The 24,278-nt window shown below is 42.6% G+C and overlaps 1 protein-coding gene across 2 annotated transcripts in view; it reads left to right on the forward strand.

The window, feature by feature from the left end:
* WSB2 (WD repeat and SOCS box containing 2) overlaps nt 1-24,078 on the forward strand; it is a 34,072-nt gene extending 9,994 nt beyond the window's left edge. For both annotated transcript variants that reach the window (XM_077292250.1, XM_077292243.1), the window contains 8 exons: nt 2,402-2,573; nt 2,654-2,904; nt 4,933-5,064; nt 6,841-6,941; nt 10,589-10,761; nt 11,357-11,473; nt 17,224-17,331; nt 22,607-24,078. In XM_077292250.1, the coding sequence (XP_077148365.1) occupies nt 2,402-2,573; nt 2,654-2,904; nt 4,933-5,064; nt 6,841-6,941; nt 10,589-10,761; nt 11,357-11,473; nt 17,224-17,331; nt 22,607-22,772 (1,220 nt within the window). In that variant the 3' untranslated portion in view covers nt 22,773-24,078. The remainder of the gene's footprint in view (nt 1-2,401; nt 2,574-2,653; nt 2,905-4,932; nt 5,065-6,840; nt 6,942-10,588; nt 10,762-11,356; nt 11,474-17,223; nt 17,332-22,606) is intronic.
* Nucleotides 24,079-24,278: the final 200 nt, after the last annotated feature.

The raw sequence follows: 24,278 nt of genomic DNA on the forward strand, positions 1-24,278 counted from the left end.
TTTGTGCACCTTGAGGGGTGCAGTTTTTAGAATGGTGTCATACTTGGGTATTTTCTATCATATAGACCAGAGGTCCCCAACCGCCGGTCCGCGGACCAGGACCGGGCCGTTGGGGTTTTTCAGCCGGTCCGCGGCGCCGCTGACAGCTACTTAGGCAGAGGGCACACACCCGCGGGCTGAGGCGGCTGTGGCAGGGGCTGTGTGCCCGGAGCGGCAGCTGCTGCTGAGAGAAGGTGGGCGCCTCAGCCGCGGGCTCCAGAAGGTAAACACCGGCCACGCCCCCCACAGCGCTCTCCCCAGCGTGCAGCATGGGGCCGGCCAGTACATTTCCAGCAGCCCGCTCTCCTCCACCTGGTGCTGCCCAGGGCACTGCCAGCCATGTTACGTGTGCCACACAAGTGCACATGGAGGGCGGGCTGCAGCAGCATGGAGCCAGCCTGTGCCCGGGCGCTGCACCGAGGATGACGGGGCAGGAGGTGCCCAGTGCCGCAGTCATTAATAAGGAGTTTAGCAGTAAACAAGCGTGTGCGGGAACAGCGGGCTGGGCCCCTCTGAATGAAGGTATTACCGGCGACTGTGCAGGGTCCATGTGTGGGGAGCTGGGGTATATGTAGCAGTGCTGAATATTTTTTTGTTGATAGGATTTCATGAAGTGGCCATGAAACTTAATAAATAACAAACTCAGCTCTGCTACATCAGTAAAAAAACAATTGATTAATCATTAATCAATTGGTTTTTTACTGATGTAGCAGAGCTGAGTTTGTTATTTACGGTTTGTTACTCATGTGCTCTCAAAAGAAGTTATCGGTCCACACTGCACTGATAAAAGTACCACAAAGCTTTAGCATGAGGCCAGATGTAGCAGCGAGGAATGTGTCACTTGTAGATTTCATACACAGAGTGATTCATTTGTCGGGTTTATGAAACACTGAACACAGATGTAGCAGAGCTGATGGTGTCACAGCAGAGTACATTCATTAATGATTAATGAATGTACTCTGCTGTGACACCATCAGCTCTGCTACATCTGTGTTCAGTGTTTCATAAACCCGACAAATGAATCACTCTGTGTATGAAATCTACAAGTGACACATTCCTCTCTGCTACATCTGGCCTCATGCTAAAGCTTTGTGGTACTTTTATCAGTGCAGTGTGGACCGATAACTTCTCTTGAGAGCACATGATCAATGACTAACACAGGTCTGCTACATCCGCACCGCCGTGCCGGAGGAAATGTTATGGAATGATCAGGAAACTGTCAAGGAGCGAAAGAAAAAGAACAAATCCAGCCCTGCTACATCTGAGTTACAATATTATTAGTGAACCATCACACAGCAGAGGGTTCGTCATAATGTATCAGTGCAGGATAGTTATAATATAAGCTCCATCCCTCCATAACCCCACCCCCATATGACCAAAGCCCCGCCCCTGCCCCACCCCCACCGGGCCATGGAAAACTGGTCTTGCTTAAAGCCGGTCCCTGGTGCAAAAAAGGTTGGGGACCTCTGATATAGACCCCTCAAAATGACTTCAAATGAGATGTGGTCCCTAAAAAAAAATGGTGTTGTAAAAATGAGAAATTGCTGGTCAACTTTTAACCCTTATAACTCCCTAACAAAAAAAAATTTTGGTTCCAAAATTGTGCTGAAGTAAAGTAGACATGTGGGAAATGTTACTTATTAAGTATTTTGTGTGACATATCTCTGTGATTTAATTGCATAAAAATTCAAAGTTGGAAGATTGCTAAATTTTCAAAATTTTCGCCAAATTTCCGTTTTTTTCACAAATAAACGCAGGTAGTATCAAAGAAATTTTACCACTATCATGAAGTACAATATGTCACGAGAAAACAATGTCAGAATCACTGGTATCCGTTGAAGCGTTCCAGAGTTATAACCACATAAAGGGACATTGGTCAGAATTGAAAAATTAGCCCGGTCCATAACGTGCAAACCACCCTTGGGGGTAAAGGGGTTAAAGGCATAGTAATTAGTGTATGTAAACTTTTGACTTTGCAGTAAGTAATAAAAATGCCTTAAACATTCTCTTTCATTATTCTGGCATCTGGCAAATATTATTTATTATGGTAATCCTACTTGACCTAAAACGGGAAAGTTTTTTTCTGATTTCATGTCAGATATTGAGAAAAACATGCATTTGTATCTCTTTATATAGTGTATGTAAACTTCTAGTTTCAACAGTATATACACCGTGGTGTGAAAGTGTTTGCCCCTTCCTGATTTCCTATTCTTTTGCATGTTTGTCACACGTAAATGTTTCAGATCAACAAGGAATTATAAATATTAGACAAAGATAACACAAACACAAAATGCAGTTGTTATATTCTGTATGTAATATGCAGTGTAGTTACTCTTGCTCTTTTCTTAATTGTGTATCTCAGATACGCCTGTACTGCTGGCAGAACTACGACCGGCCCGGGAACCATTGTATGATTGGAAGTCAAGTTGTGAGACATGGAGTGTTGAATTCTCACCAGATGGCTCCTGGTTTGCCTGGTCTCAAGGACATGGTATCATTAAGCTTATCCCTTGGCCATTGGAAGTGGAAGAACCGTAAGTGATGGGTGGTTCTGGGCTGAGATCGAGATTATCATGAACTGGTCTTAAAACACAAACTTTTCTTTTTTTGGAAGGTCCCCATCACACAGACACAAAAGTCAGCGCTACAAGGGCTCCGAAGTGATAAGGAAAGGAAGCCTGAAAGAAAAAATATTAGATTGTGGTCAAATAGTTTGGAGCCTGACATTTGGTTCTTCATCTGCACCGGCTGGGTGGAAACTATGGCCCCTTTCCAGACAACAAGATATCAAGTCTAGTGAAACTTGGCTTCTTTTGGCAACTGGACTTAGCGATGGACACATCAAAGTGTGGGAAGTACACACAGGTAAAATACTTAATGCTCTGCTTCTAGTAGGAACATTGCAGGGTTCTACATTACTAAACAGGAGTTTTATATATTAAGAATAATTAATTTGGTCCTGAGAAACGCATCTTAAAGAGAATCTGCCAGTAAGATCAACCCTCCATAGCTTTCTATAGAGGTACAGGTCATGGGAAGCTGAATAAAATGACACCTTGATATCTGCGATCTTATTTCAGAGATTTACATGTTTTTCTTATATTTAGGACTATGGGCCGGTCACTGACCTGCTTGAGATTCTGCCTCCAGAGATTATTATAAATAAAAGGAAGTGTTACCCGTGTGATGGCCGCTCTTGATCTCACTGTAGAGCTGTGTGTGGTTGAAACTAACACATCTGCAGGTTCCTCTCAGCTTCCATCTCACAGCCAGTCAGGGTTGCAATACAGCAGAGCTGTGAGAGCTGCAGCAAATGTGTTTGTAAGGAGACAAAGTTAATTTCTCCTGTTTTGTGTTAGATGTCTCACACACGTAACATCCCCTTTTATGTAAAATAAGCTCATAATACAGATTCTCAGGGAGATCCATGTCTGGCCTATAGCCCTGAACAGCTCATTTACTTACATATAAGAAAAACGTGGAGATATATATGGAATAAGACATCGGATCACAGATATCAAAGTATCGTTTTATCTTTCTAATATGCAGGAGGAGGAATGGGAAGATATCCTTGAATCTCCGACTAAAGTATCCCCGTCAGTTAATAACAGGATAACCCAGCTATATATAATACATCAATCATACTTAACTCCGATACGGCTTTTTAAAATGGGTCGGTTTCAAAGATCAGAATGTGTGCGGTGTCACTCGTCAGATGCAGACTTTATCCTTATGATATGGAGATGCCCTATCATTCTTCAGTACTGGAAAGAGGTGACATCACTACTGACATCATTGCTGCTGGTTCCTATTCCCCCTGACCCTCTAGTTTGTATATTTGGAGTATGGGAGGAGGAGACTTGGCATCACTACATTGGTATTTTCTTGCGGGAGGCGCTCTTTATGGCACGTAAGGTATTAGCGTTGAGATGGATGGGGAATTCATGTCCATCTATAAGAACTTGGATTGACCTGGTTAACTCCGTTATTCCGTATGAACGCACGCTATATCAGAATAGGGGCTGTCCGGGAAAATTTGAAAAAATCTGGGGTCGATGGAATACTTCTCATCTTACCCTGTAGACATGTCATGATGGGTTTTCTTGGAGGTGGCTGAGGGCATCACATGGGGGGACAGGCATGAGGCTACGCGGCAAATTAGTTAGTAATTAGAGTAGATACAGTCTTAATTCAAGAGTTTTAGTTTGACAAGTTTTCCCTACCTATATAATACATATGTTACAATTGACCCAACATTCATAACAAATACAAGATACCGCTGGTTGTGGGTAGAAAGTACCTTTTATTACATGCTTAACACCACAATTTATATGTACTATATGCTATGTTTCATAATCTTAAATGTAAATTGTATGTAACGCAACTTATTTTGTTACTAATAAACTAATTAAAAAAAACAACAAAATTTCGTTTTATTCAGCTTCCCATGACCTACATGCTCATATAGATGGCTTTGGGGGCTTGATCTTACTGACAAATTCCTTTTAACAAATAAAAATGTGGAGAGGAAGAAGCAGAGTAAGTAGAGAATCCGTCCGATCATCCGTGTAGCATTGTAAACGACTCTACTGTAGTCAGTAGCAACAGCCATAAGCTTAGGCAGCAGCAATGGAGTCTGTGGGGGTCCAGGTTCTCTTCTGCGCCATAACACACCAGCATTACAACTAGCACACTCTAGGTATGAGCCCCTAGTACAGACTTTTGCATTGCAGCCAAGGTTGTCTGTGATTCACACATTCACTTCTCTCCATCTCCCTCCCCAGAGTGGTCTTAGTTCTGTAGCAGCTTAGACCGTTACAGCTCAAATCCCTACAATAAGCTGAGGCTGTAGGAAGTGACTATTGCATTACTAAATCTACACTATAATTACAGGTCGTCTTCTCTTCAATTTATCTGGGCACCAGGATGTTGTGCGGGATCTGAGCTTTACAAAAAACGGCAGCTTGACCCTTGTTACAGCATCTCGGGACAAGACCCTAAGAATCTGGGACTTGAAAAAAGATGGTAAGTACCCTTGAATTTTTCACAAAATCTTCTGGCACCATGTACTCCCAGTACAATATTTGTTATCTGTGTTTTGCAGTAACTTCTGCAGGTTAGAAAAAAGCACAAAACCCTTTAAACCTTTAATTATTGTGTTACTATACCATTGTACATTTTTAGGGAACCCTCCAGGTGACGGGGATATACTTTGCCCTTACATGTAGTTGGCCTTTATATGCAATGACACATTTCAATGCAGTAATTGTTTGTAGTTCAGGGTGTGTGAATTACTGAAATAGCTTTGCATCCGTAGTTATGTCTTCAGGAAAACACACACCCTGGTTGTCATGTGGAACCTGAACTGCCTCAAGGTTAAATGCTTGATTGTTCTATACATCTCCACATATGATATAGCATTTACAGACCAACACAATGTCATTGTCTGGTGCTTCACTGCAACAATATTGGTAACATTCTGCCCCTACTAAAGTTTTGCCACCTTGGGGCATGGTTACTAATCCTGTCTGGTTTTGCAGTGAACAGTTAAAGTGCCCAAAAACGTAAAACCGGGCCTCCTGTTACAGCCTAACCTTACATCTATTTTAAAGCCAGGTTGAGCATGTTAAACAGAGCACATCATGGTATAGACTCTGCAGAGCAGAATAAAACAGAGTTTATATTTGCATTTCTCCTCTCTGTTGCAGAGATATTAGCTTGTACAGTTCAGGTTATAATTATAAGGGGGTGTTACCAGAAATTTGTCTCTGGGAGGCGTGTACTTCTTTCCCTGCATGAGATTGACCAATCATAAGCAAGAAGCAACTCACAGAGAAAAAAAAACACTCCCACAATAGCTTACAGCAGGTTTCTCAGCTGTGTATGATTACAAAGTGCTGGGAGCAGCGATTACAAACACCTTCAGGCTTTATCTCACAGCAGAGAGTATGGTGGGCTGACAAAAGTGTGAGGAGAAAGCTGTGGATGTGTTTGTAATGGGACAAAGCTCAGCTCTGCTGTACTGTCCATTCCTCTGCACTGACTTGCGTGAGATGACAGGTGTATGTAATCACACTCCTTTCTGCTCTACTCCTACACTTTGTAATCACAGTTCACTGCCGCTATTAAATGATGTGAACAGTTTAACATTCTTAAACTGATAGACATTAAACTATTTGATTATTTTAGCACAGCGTTTCACTTTAGTATTACTCCCATATCGGTGAGAAGCAAGGTATCAATTGCTACTTGCAGCTCTGAAACGAGGGAAATGACCACAAGCTGCAGAGAACAGGATCTTTCTTGATCACCAAATAATTCTCTGTTGCTATGTAATTGCTTATGGAGATTCTATCGTGACTTATTAGGTATTCTCTGAGCACACATGCAATGGCTTTGTTGCACCAATGTACTCCTGATTTTTTTTATTTTCCCTTTTAATTTGTAGCAAAACTATATTATAATTACTTTGTGTGCACTCCCCTCTAAGGTCTCGCTTAGATAACCGTAACAGCCAAATGTTATTGTCCATATTACGACCACGAAGCACTGTGTCTAATGCATTTCTGATGACTTAAACTATTAGCTGTCCTAGATCTCTATGATGCTAGGTGGTTGAAGTCATAAGACCTGTGGCCAGGCCATTATACAAACACTAAAATCCAGGATTGTCTGAATAAGGCCTAAGGCAACACCACTGGCTTCAGACTTGATTGCATGTAATGCAGGAAACTGGTTTTCACAGTTTGCTCTTAATCAGTTTTTTTTTTTTTAACTGCTGCAAACTTTTTTACCCCCTAGGTAAGCTGATCCAGGAACTGACTGGGCACGTCCAGTGGGTTTATTGCTGCTCCATTTCCCCAGATTGCAGCATGCTGTGCTCTGCAGCAGGAGAAAACGTGGTAAGACCGCAGTCTTAGGAAGATTTATCAGTGCAGTCATAGGGACGTGATCTTATTGGTGTCTCGGTTAATAATAGAGACTAGGCACTGGCTGTATGATCTCAGCCAGGGGTCGACACTGACAGCTTGGGGCCCCTGTGCAAGAAATGTATCTGGGCCCCCCTCCCTGCCCGGTACGCTGGTTATGATGAGGGCATCTGGCAATGGGACCTCTGGAGCCTCGGGCTCCGAGAAATAAGCCAGGAAATATGTATGTATGTATGTAATGTATGTATATATCCATTAGCATTCGGTTCTCATATTTGCAGTCAGATGATAACTGGTGTCCACTATGTCAATGAATAGAACACTGCAAGATGCGGCTGACTCTAGTTAGCACATGACAGCAAGTGTACAAATCGCATCGTCATGCTTACATGATTACTGCTGGAACTGGCAGAGCCCGACCATGTATAGATTATACTAGATGGAGGTCCGATGCTATCGCATCGGGAAGGCGGTAATGTCACGATGGGGCCAGGCTTTGCAGCATTGAGAATCTCTCCCCCCCCCCCCCCCCCCCGATGTGCTCACCCACCTATCCACTCTGTCTTTCCCCATGTGCTGACTTCTCCCATCTATTCTCCCTTCTTTGACCTGTCTACCCCATGTGCTATCCAGCTCCTGGGCAGGGGAGGAAGCAAAAGACAATACTGACATTACAGCACGAGATCGCAGAGGATACGTTTTGTGAGGTAAAATATTGTTTAACAACAATCCGTGAAATATTTTACCTGACAAAATGAATCCTCTGTGGTCCCCTGCTGTAATGTCAGTATTTTCTTTTGCTTCCTCCCCTGCCCAGGAGATGTGGTATGCTCCGTACACGGTCAGACACAGACAATATTTAAAATGAACTTTCGTTCGTGGGAAAAACCCCTTTAATGTGACCGGCTTCCCCTGCCTGTAGACACGTCGCACATCTGCCGGCGGGATCAGCTGACTGATTCACTGCGCCGGCACGGAATCCGCGCAGGCGTAGTAAATCAGACCACCGCCATCTTTGTGCAGACAGATAGCGGCGGTCACATAAAAACTGCGTAAAGATGGCGGCGGTCAGTGAATCATTCGGCTGATCCCGGCGGCAGCGTGTTCGCGACGGTGTTCCGCTGGTAGTACCGCGCAAGAGGCTGGTACCACCAGCAGTTTCCATATTGAGACACCCATCACTTGCGGCTCGGCAGCTCTATAGATAATGGAGAAAAAAGAGGCCAAGCATTCCCAACTCCGCTCCATTCAGGAAAAGACTGCAGAGACCTGTTCTCTGGGGGCTCAGCAGCTCTATAGATAATGGAGAGAGCAGAGGTCAAGCATGTCCAACTCTGCTCCATTCAGGAAAAGACTACTGAGCCCTGTTCTCAGAATCTCTGGGGGGCCCAGTGGTCGAATCCCCAGTGATCAACAAGTTATCCATGATCCGATGGATCACACATACATCCTACATATACCTTACATACAGTTGTGCTCAAAAGTTTACATACACTGGCAGAATTTTTGCTTTCTTGACTTTTTTTCAGAGAATATGAATGATAACACCAAAACTTTTTCTCCACTCATGATTAGTGGTTAGGTGAAGCCATTTATTGTCAAACTACTGTGTTTTCTCTTTTTAAATCATAATGACAACCCAAAACATCCAAATAACCCTGATCAAAAGTTCACATACCCTGGTGATTTTGGCCTGATAACATGTACAGAAGTTGACACAAATGAGTTTGAATGGCTACTAAAGGTAACATCCTCACCTGTGACCTGTTTGCTTGTAATCAGTGTGTGTGCATAAAAGCTGAGTGAGTTTCTGGCATCCAGACAGACTCTTGCATCTTTCATCCAGCCACTGACGTTTCTGGATTGTGATTCATGGGGAAAGCAAAAGAATTGTCAATGGATCTACGGGAAAAGGTAGTTGAACTATATAAAACAGGAAAGGGATACAAAAAGATAGCCAGTCAGCAGTGTTCAAACTGATTAACAAATGGAAAATCAGGGGCTCTGTAAAAACAAAACCACGGTCAGGTAGACCAACAAAATGTTGTCCACAACTGCCAGGAAATTTGTCCAGGATGCAAATTAAAACCCACAAAAAACAGCTGAAATACAGGACTCTCTGAAAAGTAGCGGTGTGGCTGTTTCAAGATGCACAATAATGGGGCACTTGAAGAAAAATGTTTTTTTTGTGGTCGTCATTGATGTTAGAGGGAGCAATACACGGTATTAAGAAATGGGGTATGTGAACTTTTGATCAGGGTCATTTGGATGTTTTCGGTTCTCATTATGATTTAAAAAGAGAAAGCACAGTATATTGACAATAAATGGCTTCACCCAACCACTAACCATGAGTGGATAAAAAGTTTTGGTGTTATCATTCATATTCACTGAAAAAAGGACAAGAAAGCAAAAATTCTGCCGGGGTATGCAAACTTTTGAGCACAACTGTACATACACACATACACCATTCTTACATATACCGTACGCACGCACGCACGCACGCACACACACACACACACACACACACACACACGCAAACATACCATACATGCATACATACTCACACATATACCGTACATACACACACTTATATACACATACTGTATATAGACACATAGATACACACATATTGTAGATAAATGCACATATACTGTACATACATATACACATGTACACACATGGTGAATACTCACCATTTGGACGCTCCATGCAGGAGGACAGAGACGGCAGCCAGTGAGCGCTCTCATCAGTCTGATGGAGAAAGCGTTCATTGGCCAGCGTCTCTCCCTGCGAGCCACGCCCACTTTTGGAACTCCTGCACTCTGTGCACCGCTCTCGCTGTCTCTGGGTATCGGAATGATTACGGCAGGGAGGGAGAGGGGCCCCTCTGCTGCATGACACCGGGCCACTCACTCCCACCTGTTATTTTCACTCAGTGTCCCCATAGCGGCTGCATACTGAGCCACTATGGGCAGTACGCCCCTGCCTGCAGGGGACACCCTCCACCTTCAGGCCCCGGTGTTATGTCTGCCCCTGATCTCAGCTATGTAAGTTTGAAATGTTGCAGCATTTTAGAGTCAGAGAAAAACATACTTTTAAATCTGCCAGGGATCGAACAGCACTGAAGATTAGGAGGAATTTCCGTCCCCGACGGCTTCTCCCATCCTGCTCCTCTTGATTGCCAGGTCTCTCCCTGATTGTTTGTGTGTATAGGGAGAACCTTAGCAATAAAGTGGACTGGGTCCTGTACTGGGCTTTACAGTGACCTGCCTTGAATGAAACGGCGGAGCGCATGCTCGATAACTGCTCCTTGTCTATGGGAGTGCCAGAGGAAATGAAGTACAGAACACAGCTTTTTTTGGCAGTCACATAGACAACGGAGTGGAGATCGAGCATGCACGCCTCCATTTTATTGACAGGTACACTGAAAAACTCAATATATAGGGTACAGAACTCTGTTCTTGTATTGCTGGCGATCAGCGATCAATTTTTTTTTTCTTTATTGGATACATTTCTCCAAGGTACAGTTATTACGAGAATAAATGATTAGTTAGAGAAAAATAGTTTATTTTTAATTAACATTAACGGATATGACAGAAATCACTTTTGCTATTATTTAGGTGCTGCTGTGGAGCATGCGCTCATACACCCTAATCCGGAAGCTTGAGGGTCACCAGAACAGTGTAGTATCGTGTGACTTTTCTCCAGATTCGGCCCTCTTAGTCACAGCCTCTTATGACACCACCTTGATTTTGTGGGACCCTTACACAGGAGAGAAACTACGACAGTTCATGTGAGTAGCAGCTTAGTTTATAGACCTTTACAGCTCATACATTAGCTTAAAAGTGTACAACTTCCTGCTGGACTCGAGGCCCCCTCTATGGATACAATAAAAGGGCTGTAGCCAGCTTCCTTACAAACACTGCCCTTTCGGGTACTACTGAGTGTCTTAACCAGAATGCTTCACCCTTTTGTTTTACCTGATATGGCCATATCTGCTAAAACCTTTTCCTGTCTATGCTGTGTAATTCTTACCCGTAATCTGTAAAAGTAGGGTTACGTAACATATAACCCGGATCACAGCTGACATTGTAAGATGTAGTTTTTGAAGTTCTAGTAAAAATCTCCTTCCATTCCTTATCGCAAGAAGCTAAGCAAGTTGTGATAAACTGTGAAATATGTAAATGTATTTGTACTTTCCATGTAAGTGTAGATAAACCAGTCACATATCAATAAAAATTATAAAGCGATTTATAGAAAATACCAAAAAATATTTTTAATTTGCATAAAACCAAAGTGCTTCCAAACTAAACAGAATGATCACATCGATTAGATATTTGTGAATGTTGTTTTAATCTGTAGAAATAACCAGTGCATTTTGCTATCAGCCATGTTCCACTGTCTGGCGATGTGGACTACGGAACCTCGGAACCACAGCTCAGCTCCTTGAGATCTGTCTGCTTCTCCCCAGAAGGGCTACACTTCGCTAGCTTGGCAGATGACAGGTGAGCAATGATGGGTCGGGTTTTGCTTTTTATTGCTTACATTGTGCTAACACCTGGTGGATGAATGCAGGAGGTAATTTATTCTGTATACAAGTGTCAAGAGTCTTTTCCCTGAGCTATTGCTTACTGGGTTTATTTCCTGGGCATGTAAGACAAACCTTTTGTTGACTTCTCAGAGGAAAATTCCAGTCACCTCATACGTTTACAGTCACCATCTTCACCCAACCTGCAGTATAGTAGGTTACTGAGATGTGGCTAAGAGAAACTGTACTCAGCATAAGTAAAAGTTAAAGGAATTGTCTAGATATTACATTTTACATTTCCCTTTTTAAATCAGGTAATCGTAATATTTATTTCTGTTGGAATCATATAAGCATAATATTGCAGTTACATACTTTTTTAGTGTCCCGCAGTGTTATTAATTTCATCACCCAACATCCACCTAATATGTCCAGTGCTGGTGGTCTCACATTCTCCTTATCTTGGTCCCATATCCTGAATCTTCTTGTTCATGTGGGCCTGGGTGAGTCTTGCTCATGTGCAGGCCAGCCAATAATCTGTGCACTAGAAGATGCTTCTTTCACTCTAGGGGGCACCATGCTGTTTATCCTTCATAGTCAAAGATGACCGTGACTTCAGCGTGTAGCGGAGGATAAGTGGCTGTAGGTCCAGAGGTGGCTGAAGGCTTGCCCACATACGTGACATAAGTAATTAGATGTGGTCAGGACAGTGGATATCACTTGTGCCTTGCGCACAGCTCGCTTTATTTTTGCCTCAAAGATTCTCATATCTTCAGCTGCATGTGCTACTGAGGTGATCCCGCCTCGCCAAGCTGGACAGTCCAAGGAAAGCTTCTCCCATTTGTTGATGTTGACTCCCAGGCTTTTGAGGGACACTTTTAGGCAGTCTTTGTAATGATTCTTGTGCCCCCCGACTGCTCGCATCCTGACCACATCTCTAGCCCACCTGGCTTGGGCTTTCAGAAGGAGAGTGTAAACGCTGCAGAGCCCAACTTGTTCCAGGATTGCTGTGTTGGGGATATTGTCTTGCCACCTGATATGGAGAATTGTGCGGAGGCAAGTCACGTGAAAGTGATTGAGCTGTTTGTCATGACGACAGTAGACATTCCAAATCTTTGTGGCATAGAGAATTGTAGTAAGGCATTTCAGCTTGCTGGTAAGGCTGAGTCCCATTTGTTCTCAGACGTTCTTACGGATTCTCCCAAAGGCGGTGCTGGCTTTTGCAATTTTGTTGTTGACCTCAGAGTCTATGGTCACTACCCAGGAGAGTGTGCTACCCAGGTAGGTAAAGTTGTCAACTGCTTTGTGGTTGTGTTCCTTTACCGTTATGCATAGCTGCTGGGATGGTTTTCCTGAAGTAGGTTGGTACATAACTTCAGTCTTTCTAGTATTGATAACGAGACCAAAGTTGTCGCAAGCTTTTGAAAAATGGTTCATTTCATGCTGCATCTGCTGCTCTGTGCTGGCGCTGAGTGCACAGTCATCAGCAAACAAAAAGTCACAGATAACAGTCTCATGCACCTTTTGCAGTAGCCCTCAGGCATAGACCTTGTTTAACCCCTTCTTGACCTGTGACGCCACGTAGGCGTCATGAGAGGATCGCGTTCCTGCAGATCGTGTGAACGGGTTAAATGAAATGTCACCCGACCTGCATGAACAGGTGGACTTGTATTTGAGCCCAGGGAGGGGGTGGATTTGCCCCCCCCCCCCCCCCCCGGGCTACGATCGCCCTGGTGACCCTCTTTGTCACCCCTACACCCCCCCCATCCCCTGATCTGATAGGAGCTAGCATCCATATGACGCTATCTCTCCAATCAGATGTGGAGGGGCGGAGTAAAGTATGGCAGCCTCGCTCTCCAGCTTCATCCAGTCCCTGGAAGCTGAAAAACGACGTGCCTGCATGCATGCTGCTCTGCCACCAACTGACGGCGATCGCCGCTGCTGCCGCCAACATGACACCCGCAGACCATTCTATCAAAGTCTGCATTTTAAAACGTCACTACTTTCCTTCCAAGCCACGACGTGTGCCTAAACAGTGGTTCCCCCATGGGGTAACAGCGTACTCAGGACAAATTGGACAACAACTTTTGGGGTCCAATTTCTCCTTTTACCTTTAGGAAAATAAAAAATTGGGGGCTGAAAAATCATTTTTGTGGAAAAAAAAAAAAAAAGATTTTTTTTATTTCCACGGCTCTGGGTTATAAACTTCTGTGAAGCACTTAGGGGTTCGAAGTGCTCACCACACATCTAGATAAGTTCCTTAAGGGTCTAGTTTCCAAAATGTTGTCACTCGTGGGTTTTTTCCTTTGGTTAGGCACATCAGGGGCTCTCCAAACGTGACATGGCGTCCGATCTCAATTCCATCCAATTCTACATTGAAAAAGTAAAACGGCGCTCCTTCCCTTCCGAGCTCTGCGGTGCGCCCAAACAGTGGTTTACCCCCACACATGGGGTATCAGCGTACTCTGGACACATTACACAACAACTTTGGGAGTCTAATTTCTCCTGATTCCCTTGTGAAAATAAAAATGAGGAGAAAAGATCATTTTTGTGGAAAAAATACGATTTATTTTTACGACTCTACGTTATAAACTTCTGTGAAACACTTGGGGGTTTAAAGTGTTCACTACACATCGAGATAAGTTCCTTAAGGGGTCTAGTTTCCAAAATGGTGTCACTTGTGGGGGGTTTCCACTGTTTAGGCACATCAGGGGCTCTCCAAACGCAACATGGCGTCCGATCTCAATTTCAGCCAATTCTGCATTGAAAAAGTCAAATGGCGCTCCTTCCATTCCAAGCTCTGCCGTGCGCCCAAATAGTGGTTTACCCCCACATATGAGGTATTGGCATATTCAGGAGAAATTGCACAACAAATTTTGTGGTTCATTATCTCTTTTTACACTTGTGAAAATAAAAAAATAAAATGGTTCTGAAGTAAAATGTTTGTAAAAACAAAAAAAAATTAACAATGTTAATTTTTTCCTTCCACATTGCTACAGTTCCAGTGAAGCACATAAAGGGTTAATAAACTTCTTGAATATGGTTTTGAGCACCTTGAGGGGTGCAATTTTTAGAATGGTGTCACTTTTGTGTATTTTCTGTCATGTAAACCCCTTACAAGTGACTTAAAATGTGAGATGGTAAGTGATGAGTGAGTGTACTCGTTGCTCGGGTGGTCTCCGAGTATTTGTAACTCGCAACGAAAACTAAATCTCCGAGCAGTTACAAATACGCGGAGACCACCCGAGCAACGAGTATACCGTATATACTCAAGTATAAGCCGACCCGAGTATAAGCCGATCCCCCTAATTTTGCAACAAAAAAACTGGGAAAACTTATTGACTCGAGTATAAGCCTAGGGTGGAAAATGCAGCAGCTACCGGTAAATGTCAAAAATAAAAATAGATACCAATAAAAGTTAAATTGAGACATCAGTAGGTTAAGTGTTTTTGAATATCCATATTGAAACAGGAGCCCCATATAATGCTCCATACTGTTCATTATGGCCCCATAAGATGCTCCATACAAAATAGGCCCCATATAATGCTCCATACAGTTCATTATGGCCCCAGAAGATGCTCCATACAAAATAGGCCCCATATAATGCTCCATACAGTTCATTATGGCCCCATAAGATGCTCCATATACAAATATGCCCCATATAATGCTCCATGCAGTTCTTTATGGCCCCATAGATGCTCCGTATAAAGCTCCATGCAGTTCTTTATGGCCCTATAGATGCCCCATATAATGCTCCATGCAGTTATGTCCCCATAGATGCTCCATATAATGCTCCATGCAGTTCATTATGGCCCCATAGATGCCCCATATACTGTAATGCTCCATGCAGTTATGTCCCCATAGATGCCCCATATAATGCTCCATGCAGTTATGGCCCCATATAATGCTCCATGCAGTTATGGCCCCATAGATGCCCCATATAATGCTCCATGCAGTTCTTTATGGCCCCATAGACGCTCCATATAGCATTGTGCCACATGTAATGCTGCTGCTGCACTAAAAAAAAATACAAAAATGACATGCTCACCTCTCGTCGCTGCCCGCTGCTCCTCAGCGTCCCTTCTCTCCGCACTGACTGTTCAGGCAGAGGGCGGCGCGCACACTAATACGTCATCGCGCCCTCTGACCTGAACAGTCACGTGTGGGAAATGTAATTTATTAAGTATTTTGTGTGACATAACTCTCTGACTTAAGGGCATAAAAATTCAAAAATTGAAAATTGCTAAATTTTAATTTTTTTGCCATATTTCCTTTTTTTCATAAATAAATGCAAGTAATAACGAAGAAATTTTACCACTACCATGAAGTACAATATGTCACGGAAAAACAGTCTCCGAATCAGCGGGATCCGTTGAAGCGTTCCAGAGTTATAACCTCATAAAGCGACAGTGGTCAGAATTGTAAAAATTGGCCTGGTCATTACGCTGCAAATTGGCTCTGTCACTAAGGGGTTAAAACATATTTCATGTTGAAAATCCTGTACTTTCCCTTGTAGCCATAGAGGTAAATGATAAAATTCTTGTGACCTGTAGTTGCTTAACCTTATCGCATATGTTGAGATCAGTGTACCAAAATGTATTTACCTCTATGGGCCTCATTCACACTTGAGTATTGGATCAGTATTTTCAGGTTTTTTTTTCCTCCTCATGCTATGTTCCCCCGATGGGCTTTTGGTTCATTTTTGACTCTGCGTCTTACAGTTCTAGTAAAGTGGATGGGATTTACAAGAGATCTCCTGCCCACTGTCCTTTTTAGCAAATGCTGAATTTTCTGTGTGGAGTTTCCCCATAGACTTGCATTAGATGCGGAAAATCAGCAGCAAAAAACGCATGTGTTTTTAGTGGGTTTCCACAGTGGAAACGCATCAAAAACCCATATAAGGCTACTTTCACACCAGCGTTTTTGGCTGTACGTCGCAATGCGTCGTTTAGGAGAAAAAACGCATCCTGCAAAGTTATCTGCTGGATGCGTTTTTTCGCCATAGACTAACATTACCGACGCATTGCGACGTATGGCCACACGTCGCAACCGTTGTGCGACGGTTGCGTCGTGTTTTGGCGGACCGTCGGCACAAAAAAAGTTACATGTAATGTTTTTGCCCGTCGTGTCCGCCATTTTCGACCGCGCATGCGTGGCCGAAACTCCGCCCCCTCCTCCCCGGACCTTACAATGGGGCAGCGGAAGCGTCCTAAGACTGCTTCCGCTGCCTACGTCGGGCATTTATTTCACAGTATGCGTCGGTACGTCGGGCCGACGCACTGTGACGGGCCCGTACCGACGCTAGTATGAAAGCAGCCTAATTTGCAGCTAAGTATAGCAATGAAGTTTTCTCATAGCAAAAAAACAAGACGTAGCAAAAACAAAGCAGCTTTATTTACAGCATGACACACCAGAGACTAAAAACACATGTTAAAAAACCTGCATGTAACCTAATTTAAATACGTGCAGAATTTCTGCAACATCAAAAGTGCATCGTGGGAACATAGCCTTAATCTCGAGAGTACAGCTAAAAGAAGTGTAACCATCTTTATTATACAGAAAATATGTAGAAGCTTCACTGACGGAAGTGTTTACCTCTCACATATATAGTGAATTTTATGATCAACTTTTACCAGACTAACACACAATACTTAAAGATGTTTGAAAAATATGATTTGCTCTTCTGTGTAATATGACTGCTATAAAATAATTTTAACTCTTCTGTTTCAGGTTTTTGCGGATATGGTCCTTAGAATTACAAGAACCCCTGACTGCTGCTCCAGTTACCAATGGTCTATGTTGTACCTTTTTTCCACAGGGCGGTATTCTCGCAACGGGGTAAGAATAACAATGTTGAGTGTTTTGTTTTTCTGTTTGCTTGAATGAGATATTACACAGAATATAAATCTGCAATGTTATATTTAACCTTATCATGTACAACATAGTTCCTGCACAGCAATGTAAGTGCCAAGGCAACTTCATTGCTGCAGCTTTCAACCCCTGTGATGTCATGATTGATACTGACAATACCACGTAAGAGAATATAGAGGGTGAAGGATGCCCATGGGCACAAAGTGAGAATCTGTGTGCCATTTGCTATGGCAGCTGAGGTACAGTATCACCATGGACCTCTAAATTTGAGATGTATGAGAGTTAAAGATACCACAATCTTAAACAGCCACAGCATAAATGTATCATCTCGTTTGTTCTGTGTGGTGAATGCTGTAAAAAACAAATTCTAAAAAGTAATGGCTGAATGTTTCTCTCCTTCCTCACTCCCCAAAATGAAGACTAATAATCACATCGTATGCACCCCAAAATATTGACATTAAAACAGACAGCTACTGCTGCAAAAAATGTACCGTATATACTCGAGTATAAGCCGAGATTTTCAGCCCATTTTTTTAGGCTGAAAGTGCCTCTCTCTGCTTATACTCAAGTCATTGTCCGAGGGGGAGTGGCAGCTGTCACATCATACTCACCTGCTCCCGGCGCGTCTCTGCATGTCCCTGCTTCTCAGATCGTCTCTGAGCATCGGCAGCTCTTCCTGTGTTCAGCGGTCACATGGTACCGCTCATTAAAGTAATGAATATGGACGCGACTCTACTCCCATAGGGGTGGAGCGCATATTCATTGCTTTAATAAGCGGTACCATGTGACCGCCGAACACAGGAAAAAGCTTCCGGCATCAGAGACCATCGCATCGGAGAAGCAGGGACCGCGCCGGGACGGTGAGTATGACGGGGGAGGGTGAGCCATGCGATATTCACCTGTCCCCTTTCCACCGCCGCGCTCTGTCTTCCGCATCCTCTGGCTGTGACGTTCAGGTCAGAGGGCGCCATGACGCGTTTAGTGTGCGCGCCGCCCTCTGCCTGAACAGTCACAGCCAGAGGACCCGCAAGACACAGCATAGCGGTGGAATGGGGACAGGTGAATATCGCAAGTGCCGGTGTCCCCACCTTCTCAGGACAAGAGGTGTGTATGTCATTTTTTTTTTTTTTAATCGCAGCAGCAGCATATGGGGCATAATATTCTATGGAGCATCTTATGGGGCCATAATCAACTTTCCTGCAGCATTATATGGGGCAAATGTTTTTATAGAGCATCTTATGGGGCCATAATCAACTTTTGTGCAGCATTATATGGGGCAAATGTTTCTATGGAGCATATTATGGGGCCATAATCAACTTTTCTGCAGCATTATATGGGGCATATTTTTGTATGAAGTATCTTATGGGGTCCATTATAAACTTTATGGAGTCCATTATAAACTTTATGGAGCATTATATGGGGCATATTTTTGTATGGGGCATCTTATGGGGTCCATCATAAACTTTTATGGCGCATTTTATGGGGTGTATTTTGCATGGAGCATTATATGGGGCTCCTGATTCAATATGGATATTCAAAAACACTTAACCTACTGATGTCTCAATTAATTTTTACTTTTATTGGTATCTAATTTTATTTTTGAAATTTACCAGTAGCTGCTGCATTTCCCACCATAGGCTTATACTCGTCATTAAGTTTTCCCAGTTTTTTATGGCAAAATTAGAGGTCTCTGCTTATACGCGGGTCAGCTTATACTCGAGTATATACGGTATTTATAAATCTGTGTGGATGGAAAAATGAAAACATTAATGGCTTTCAAAATGGGGGAAGGGAAAAACATCCCTCCACCAAATTGCTGAATCCATAAAGGGGTTGTGACGACACAGCATTTTATCTTAATTAACCAGATGTCTATTTTCAGCAAGCCAGGAGGAACAGACTGTTATCTATATGTTTACTTTTGAATTTCTTTCTTTCTGGTTGGTCAAGAAAACAGACTCTTGTTCATATAAGCCTGTAATATTGACTTGTAAGTTGACATTTGTTGCAACATATTGTGCTGTTATCCTGGATGACTAGTGATACACGGTCAGTGAGCGAAGATGTTTGCCGATATGTTGATTACACATTGTCCACGCCAGCCAATTTGTTGAATTGCAAAATAGAGGAAAAACTATGCAAATAGAACAATGCGAGTTGATCTCGCCACCATTCTTCCCCTTTACCTGTGAATGTTGGCTTCAAGGACAACAGCTATGTGAGCTATATATGACATGTATACAATCATACAGAGATTCAGCCAAGATATCCAGACAGCCAAAGAACCAGAGACTCTTTACAAGACAGCAGCCAAGACATCATGGCTCCATCACGAGAGATCACCTCCCCAGCTGGAAGAATACAGATCTGCCCCATTGACCATCACTGAACCCATGGATAACCCAGGAATGGGGCCCACTGGTCACCTGGCGCCATGGAGCTGTTTAGAGAAGCCAGGTTGTGACCCTCCGGTCAGCTGCCCTTGTACCTCAATGGACTGTCCTCTTCCTAAGCTTGTCGTTATCTCCTCTCTGTGCGTGCCACAGGTGGGGTAGTCGGCCCTGGAAGCTTTGACGTAACAGCTGTTCTTATCCCAGCGAGTCAGCAGAAGGGTGAGACTCTTAATTTGCACCATTTTGGGCATTTTGCTGGGCCTGTTACATGTTTTATTAGCTTGTTTTGTGTTTCAATAAAGTATTGCCATACTGTTTTACCCTTACCATGTATTGTCTGGGTAGCGTTATGCCCACAGTAAAAGGAGAGCGGGCGTTCGTTGGGATGATCCTTGGTCCATGCAGTTTCGGCTAGCGGACCAGGGCACACACTGCCCCCCATGTCTACACGGGTTCTCTGATCCTTTAAGAAAATTAGCCTAACAGAAGGTTATGTGATAAAAATATATAAAATAACCAGTACTCCACTATCTAGCTTTAATAAAAAAGTGGCCAAGATTGATTTTGCTTTGCCAAAAGAAAATAAGCCATACTTGCCTATTTTGCCATAGCTACCCTTTTGACACTCCCTAGCAGTACTTTTTGAAAAGGCTGCAACTAATGACCTGGTTCAATGCTGTAGTGCAGTCTACCTAAACATGACTGCACAGTGCAGAAATTGATGGTAGAAGCCTTGTTGAAGACAAGACAGCACTGCTATATCCTTGTCAGCAAATATTGGCTGGGATCTACTCTAGGTAAGTAATGCTTATTTTGTTACTTACAAGTGGTTTAGCCAATCTGGCAGTGATGATGTCAGTTGTTTGCTGGACAAACAGTATTGTGTAAAAATTTTAATCAGGTGTATGTTGCAAAATTAATGAACAAAGGAGACGTCAAATCCATATTTGGTGTGACCACCCTTTGCCTTCAAAATGACATAGGGTCTTCTAGGTGCACTTGCAGAAGGTCAGGGATTTCTAGGATTATAGTTAGGTGTTTGAGTTACCAATTAAACCAAACAGGTGATATATTTTTATATGTAGGTTTAAACAATGATTAACTGAAACAGAAACTGCTGTGTAGAGGAGGCTTAAATTTTGGAGAGGAGCAGCCAATCTCTGCTGCAAAGTTGAGGTTGTGCAAGACTGTTTTATGTCATAAGTCATACACCCTGTCAATACTGAACACCGCAACAAGACATAAGGTAGTTATACTGCATCAGCAAAGTCTTTCCCTGACAAAGATTTCAAAACAGATTGGGGTTTCAAGATGTGCTGTTCAAGCACTTTTGAAGAAGCATAAAGAGATGGGCAACATTGAGGACCAAAGATGCAGTGGTTGCCAAGGAAACTTAAATGAAAGGCACATCATGCTTATTTCCCTTAGAAATTGGAAGATGTTCAGCAGTGCCATCAGCTCAGAACTGGCATCAACCAGTAGGACCCAGCTACACCCATCTACTTTTCAGAGAAGCTTGACCAGAAGTGGTCATCATGGAAGAATTGCGGCCTAAAAGCCATACCTTCAACTTGAAAACAAGATCAAGTAACTCAACTTTTCCTGAAAACTTAGGAACTTGGGTGCAGAAAAATGACAGCAGGTGCTCTGGACTGAGTAGTTGAAATGTGAAATATTTGGCTGTAACAGGAGGCAGTTCATTTACCAAAAGATTGGAGCGCAGTAGAATGAGTGTCTGATGTAACAATGAAGCAAGTTTGAGGCTTCATTTCAACAAATAGAGGTGATTTGGTCAGAATTAATGGTGCTCTCATTGCTGACGAATACAGGCAGACACATATCCATTATGTGATAACATCAGACAGGCATCTGATTGACTCCAAATTTATTCTGCAACAAGACAACGACCCCCAAAGACATTTCCAATGTCAAGGGGTCCTGGAAGTGATGGTATGGCCCTCACAAAGCCCTGATCTCAAAATTGAGTCTGTCAGGGGTTACATGAAGAGAAAGGAATGGTTGAAGCATGCATCTACAGATAATATGTGGATAGGTCTCAAAAGCATTTTGAGTCATTTTCCTGAAGCTTTCCTTCAAAAACTATGTGTAAATTTAACTAAAGGAATTGATGCGGTTTTGAAGGCAAAGAGCGGTCACACCAAATATTAATTTACATATAAAGGTACCTGGTCCATGAGTAGAATCCAAAGTTAGCATTTTGTCTGTATCCTAATGATATGCTCTCTGCCTGTAGATTTATTATATCACCATGCACAAAGTTTACCAGCGAAAGTCAAATAAGGCTTCTTTCACACTTGCGTCGGTACGGGTCCGTCGCTAAGCGTCGGCACGAAGTACCGACGCACGTTGTGAAAATGTGGCACGACATGGGCAGCGGATGCAGTTTTTCAACGCATCCGCTGCCCATTCTAAAGTCCGGGGAGGAGGGGGCGGAGTTCCGGCCGCGCATGCGTGGTAGAAAATGGCGGACGCGACATAAGAAAAAACGTTACCTTGAATGTTTTTTCGTGCCGACGGTCCGCCAAAACACAACGCATCCAGTGCACCATGGATGCGAAGTGTGGCCATCCGTCGCTAATACAAGTGTATGGGCAAAAAACGCATCCTGCGGGCACATTTGCAGGATCCGTTTTTTTTCCCAATACGACGGATTGCGACGTACGTCATACGACGCAAGTGTGAAAGAAGCCTAAGCGATTCTCATGTAGTAATGCAGGCTTACATTGCAGTAGGAGAAGAAGCAGGCTTATAAGTAATAGGTGGAGAAGGGTTGAATCTGGCTCTTTTTTTCAACCTCTATAACTATATCATATTTTTCTGTATTTCAGAAACCGAGACGGGCACGTACAGTTCTGGACCTCGCCTCAAATCCTGCCTTCCTTACGTCATTTGTGTCGTATGACACTGCGCCGTTTTCTAACCACCTATCAAGTCCTTGCTTTAGCAATTCCTGGGAAAATGAAGGATTTTCTTATTTACAGGACTAATTATTAGACACTTTAACTAAAAAAATGAAGCTATTGAAATACAACTCATTCTAGAACTTTGAAACCTTACACTGAAGCTGAATAAATCTCACTCCTACAATATTGGACAGGGATCAACGCAGAAGACAATATTGGACAGGAAACAGCGCAGAAGACAATGGTACTGTAAGAATAAATTACAGAAACCAGGCTTGTAGTTGGTGAGATAAATTTCCAAAATGAATGATTGTAGCCCTTCTCCAGTACACTCAGTGTATGCTATAAATGATAGAGGGCCCTAATAATATTACATTTTATCGTCGTGTTGACTTCGAATTTCTAAAGAAATAACTTTAAAAAGGGTTGTCCGGCTAATTTATAATGATGGGGAGTCCGATACATGGCACCCTAGCCAATCAGCATTTATTACCTTTTGGCGGCAGCCAGATGTAAACATTGAATGGTGCTAAACAGCACAGCGCTGTACAATGTGTAGTGGTCACCACTGGGTGCTGCAGCTCATCCCTTATTTATGAGAATTTGATCTTATTATAACATTATACAAAATGTAAAAAAAAAAATTATAAATAACCAAAGCAGCCACTCAATATAAATAACTTATAATTTCTTAAACTTTGGTACAATGAGCAAAAACTTAATCTGCTATAAAAGAAAATGCTAAATTGGTTAGTGTTTTTAAGGGATTTCCAGGCATCCTAGGTTAAAGCAGTTACCTCTCTGTATTTACTTTCTCAATCGATTATGTGTTAACTTTGATGTGAGTCTATTTTCACTATGTCTCATAAAAGGAAAAAACTTGTGAAAAGTAATAGTGGACCCAGTAGGAGGGAGAGGTATGGATCAAAAACTGTCACAAATGGCATGTCTGATCTCCGTAAGACCCATTTTAAATCTGCGTGAAGAGAAAAAAAAACTTTGTAGCCTTCATGGTTGTGAACATTCTTATCAGCTGGTAAGATCCGGTGCTTGCTGCCAATGTCCATGTGCCCAATTGAAGGTAAGTCTGTGTACCACATGGGCCACAATTTACAAGTGTGTCCTTATCTGATAGCCCAAGTCATCCCTGTATTACACCAACTAACCTTTATCTGAAAAGGTAAACTCCTTAATCGCGGGGAAAAATATCAGCTGTAATTTTCTGTATCAATAGTCAGGTATATACATTAAATGATTAACCATTCCTGTACCCATCCAATGTGATCATTTTGTAGCTTGTATTTTTCACTATAAAGGAGATCTGTATTGTTTTTTGTTGTTTTTTTTCTTTCAGAAAGAATCACACTTGAATAAAAGCCTCTGGTATATAGCACATATTTTCTGTCCTAGTATTCAAATTTACTTTCAGCTTAAATAGTAACAAAACATTTTTATTTTTGTACAGAAATAAATGGTACAAGCAAACACAAAATATATTACAAAAATTCTTATCACAGAATACATTTAGAGCAGGATCAAATATGCCTGGGTTAAAAAAAAAATATTGCAGATATGATGAGCTTTGTGTCTGGCTTCT

The sequence above is a fragment of the Ranitomeya variabilis genome, chromosome 1 (genome assembly GCF_051348905.1).
Source record: "Ranitomeya variabilis isolate aRanVar5 chromosome 1, aRanVar5.hap1, whole genome shotgun sequence".
Classification (NCBI taxonomy): Eukaryota; Metazoa; Chordata; class Amphibia; order Anura; family Dendrobatidae; genus Ranitomeya; species Ranitomeya variabilis.